Raw genomic sequence first — 3,529 nt, forward strand, 5'->3', positions numbered from 1 at the left:
AATTAGCAAAAGTGCATCCAAGAAAACGTAAAAAGTATTGAGAAATGTGCTCACGACGTCGAACATTAAAAATGAAACGTACCACAATATTAATCAAACGATTAACTCTTCCCAAATGCATAGCACATGTACCAGAAAAAACTTCAAACCCGTATAAGATATGTGGCATTAGTAAAGCCCATGACAATCGAACTTTAACTCGGTAGGGTAAATACATATTAACAGAATAAATTTTGCGTAATATTCCAAAAATTCGAGAACTAATCAAATTAATATGATAAGTAAATGAAAGTTTAGTATCCAATATGACACCTAAGCACTTAAAGTGGTCCACAAAATCAATACGTACTCCATCTAAAAGCAGATCAAAATCCAGCATAAAACGATTTGTAGGACCAAACATGATAGCCTTGGTTTTGGAAGGGTTTATAGTCAAGTAGTTACAAGAAGTCCACTCCAGGACCCGTTCCAAGCTAAAGTTAATATTATTCACCAATACATCTTCAAAATCAAAAGATCCCTTAAATAAAAAGAAAACGTCATCAGCAAATAAAAAAGTATCACACATTGTAGAATTAACAAAATAAGGTAGACTATTAATATACAACATGAATAAAAGAGGGCCTAAAACGAATCCCTGAGGAACTCCAGATGAGAGCGTACGTAAATCCGAACTAATTTTCATTATTTTTTTTCTGTTAATATTCACATTTTCTGTGTTGCCGGCCTTCGGCCGGGTGAAGGGACTTTTAACTCTGGGGTGTATCGAACACCGGCTTCGCTAAAATCACTTTTTCTGTATATCAAAATTTTCTGAAGTACTATCATATAAAATCAAAAAGGAATTTTTGGTTCACAATATTAATAAACTGTACCATATTATATATCATATTAAAGGTATTGTGAAGCACTATTCAATGATACCCATAACGATCAGTTTGTTTTCCAAATATATGAGAAATGTACTATTATATGTATTGACTTTAAATTCATATAACTCTTAAACTAAGAGAGAGCAGGGAAAAATATTAACGTTTTTGTGCTATTAATTATGAGAGCTATCAACACCAAAGAAATTATAAAAATGCAAGCTGTTTCGCTGATCTTGATTTATACCAAAGTAAATTAATAAAGTAGCGACAGTACTACAACAAATACAACATTTACAAAAACCACAAGCAATTTTGTTTTTGGTTTAAGGTCTGAGCTGTCAAAGTTGCCTGTTGTTGTTTTTGCTTTTGGGCTTGTTGTATTTTTCGTCACAACAACCACAAGTGAATTGACAGTTCAGACCAAAGTAAAAAAAATAGTCAGCTGTTCTACTGAGTCTACTTTATTAATTTACTTTGGAAACAATCAGTATCAAGTACTGATTACCCAACTATTCTACAACTCTACCGCAGAGTTTCATTTTGTTGGTATAACAAAAGCGAAGAAGCATTTTTTCTGATTGTTTTTTTTTTATTTAAAACACGTGCAAGTATTTTTTTCAGTTTGAAGAATAATAATTAAAAATGGGTAAAAAATTCCAAAAAAAGAAGAAAACAGAGCAGCTTGAAATCGTACCTATGGATGAAAATCCACCTTTGCCACCACAAAGACCTTCGGATGAAGTTATTCCAAAAAGGGTAAACACAATTATTAATTATGCTATTGAATATATAATTATCAATATATTTTTTTATATTTTAGGAAAAATGGGTTAATAAACAAAGAGTATTGGTATTTGCTGCTCGAGGCATTAGCCACCGCGACAGACATCTAATGAAGGACATTAAAACATTAATGCCTCATCATAGACCTGAATCAAAAATGGAGAGATCGAAAACATTAGCGGTGGTAAATGATATGTGTGGAATGAAGCACTGCAATAAATCCATACTTTTTGAAGGAAGACGTAAAAGAGATCTCTATATGTGGGTTTCGAACATACCAAATGGACCATCCGCTAAGTTTTTAGTTGAAAACATTCACACGATGGCAGAATTAAAGATGACTGGCAACTGTTTAAGAGGCTCCAGACCGCTATTGTCTTTTGATGCTAAATTCGATGAAGTACCGCATTTGAAATTGTTAAAAGAGTTATTTACTCAAATTTTTGGTGTTCCTAATCATCATCCCAAAAGTCAACCCTTTATAGATCATGTTTACACATTTACTTATTTGGATAATCGTATTTGGTTTAGAAATTTCCAAATACTTTCAGAAGACGGCGGCTTGGCTGAAATTGGTCCACGTTTTGTAATGAATCCAGTTAAACTATTTGAAGGCTCTTTCACCGGCAATACTTTATGGGAAAATCCAGATTATGTCAGCCCAGCAAAACAGAGGCAAATGCTTAAAAAATCTGCTAAAGATCGTTACGTTAATCGTATTGAACAAAAGGTGCATCACGAAGCTACATTACCTAAAAATGCCTACGAAGGAATAGAGTACGATGAAATATTTGCTGATAATGATGCAATTGAAACGGCAAAACTTTTAGCGGAAAAAGCCAAGCAAAAGGCTCTTGAAAAATTAGAAAAGCCAAACAAGAAATCCACAAAAGATGGCTTGACGAAAAAAATCAAAGAAAAACAATTGGATGCTGTTAAACAATTTATTGAAAAGAAAAAATCTAGTGCTAAAACAAATAAAAAACAAAAATCTTAAAATAGTTACAAGTACTATTTGTAAGTTTAATTTTTAATATTTTAAACCTTTATTTTTTAATAAAATACATAAGTTTGTAAAAATAAATATAAACTTTTTTTTTAAGATTGTACGTACAATGATTCATTAAGTAAGATAATAACACTATGCAACAAATATACTTTGACAAAAAATTAGTTTTAAATCGCAGGTATAAATCCAAAATTTAAATGTTAATACGAGGATAAAATATTTGTGGATTCCTTAATGATTTCGAAAATTCAAAAAGTCTTACCAAGTACTCAGGGGTATCCGCTACAATAATATGTGATAATTTTGTTTATACATGCATACATTTCTTATTCGTGTGGCCTGAGACAAGTTAATGGCCTGGGAAATTTTTAATATGTAAGTTTAAAATGTTTTAACCAATTTTCTCTTTTATATCTCATTAGAACGATAATTACGTACACATTACGATTCTTTTATATTAAAATGTAAAAATAATTACTTATTTTTATTGCCAAAAAGAATTTACAACATAAACTGTCCAAATTCACAACCAGAAATAAGCATTCTTCATCGAAGACTGTAAGCATATCGAACAATGGAATTTGTGATGTGATTCAATCTAGCAGTAATATAAGTCACCAGACACGACCTTATATATGTGGCATCAGTAAAACATAAGCAATCCTATACCTCACATGAAAGGGTAAATAGATACAATTCTGCAAAAGATTCCCGAGACCCTAGAACATACATAGTCAACATGTCCCTCAAACGTAATGCGATCATCAAGACGAAAACAATCTTACCAACGAAACAATCCTATCACCATCAATGAAATATTTAAACCAGAAAAATTTCTAGTAACCTCAAATTATCTTTCAATTCG

General features: G+C 31.5%; 1 protein-coding gene across 1 annotated transcript; it reads left to right on the forward strand.

Moving 5' to 3' along the window:
- The first annotated feature begins 1,452 nt into the window (after positions 1 to 1,452).
- LOC135956090 (ribosome biogenesis protein BRX1 homolog) lies at positions 1,453 to 2,745 on the forward strand. The gene is made up of 2 exons (XM_065506585.1): positions 1,453 to 1,628; positions 1,693 to 2,745. The coding sequence occupies exons 1-2, from the start codon at positions 1,515 to 1,517 to the stop codon at positions 2,650 to 2,652; spliced, it is 1,074 nt and encodes a 357-aa protein (XP_065362657.1). The 5' UTR covers positions 1,453 to 1,514; the 3' UTR covers positions 2,653 to 2,745.
- The last annotated feature ends 784 nt before the right edge of the window (positions 2,746 to 3,529 follow it).

This window comes from Calliphora vicina, chromosome 3, assembly GCF_958450345.1.
Source record: "Calliphora vicina chromosome 3, idCalVici1.1, whole genome shotgun sequence".
Lineage (NCBI taxonomy): Eukaryota > Metazoa > Arthropoda > Insecta > Diptera > Calliphoridae > Calliphora > Calliphora vicina.

Excerpts from the sequence above, each read along its gene's own strand:
- LOC135956090 (XM_065506585.1), top strand. The coding sequence starts at position 1,515 with ATGGGTAAAAAATTCCAAAAAAAGAAGAAAACAGAGCAGCTTGAAATC. Across the intron at positions 1,629-1,692 it reads ATGAAGTTATTCCAAAAAGG|GAAAAATGGGTTAATAAACA; the intron begins GTAAACACAATT and ends TTTATATTTTAG.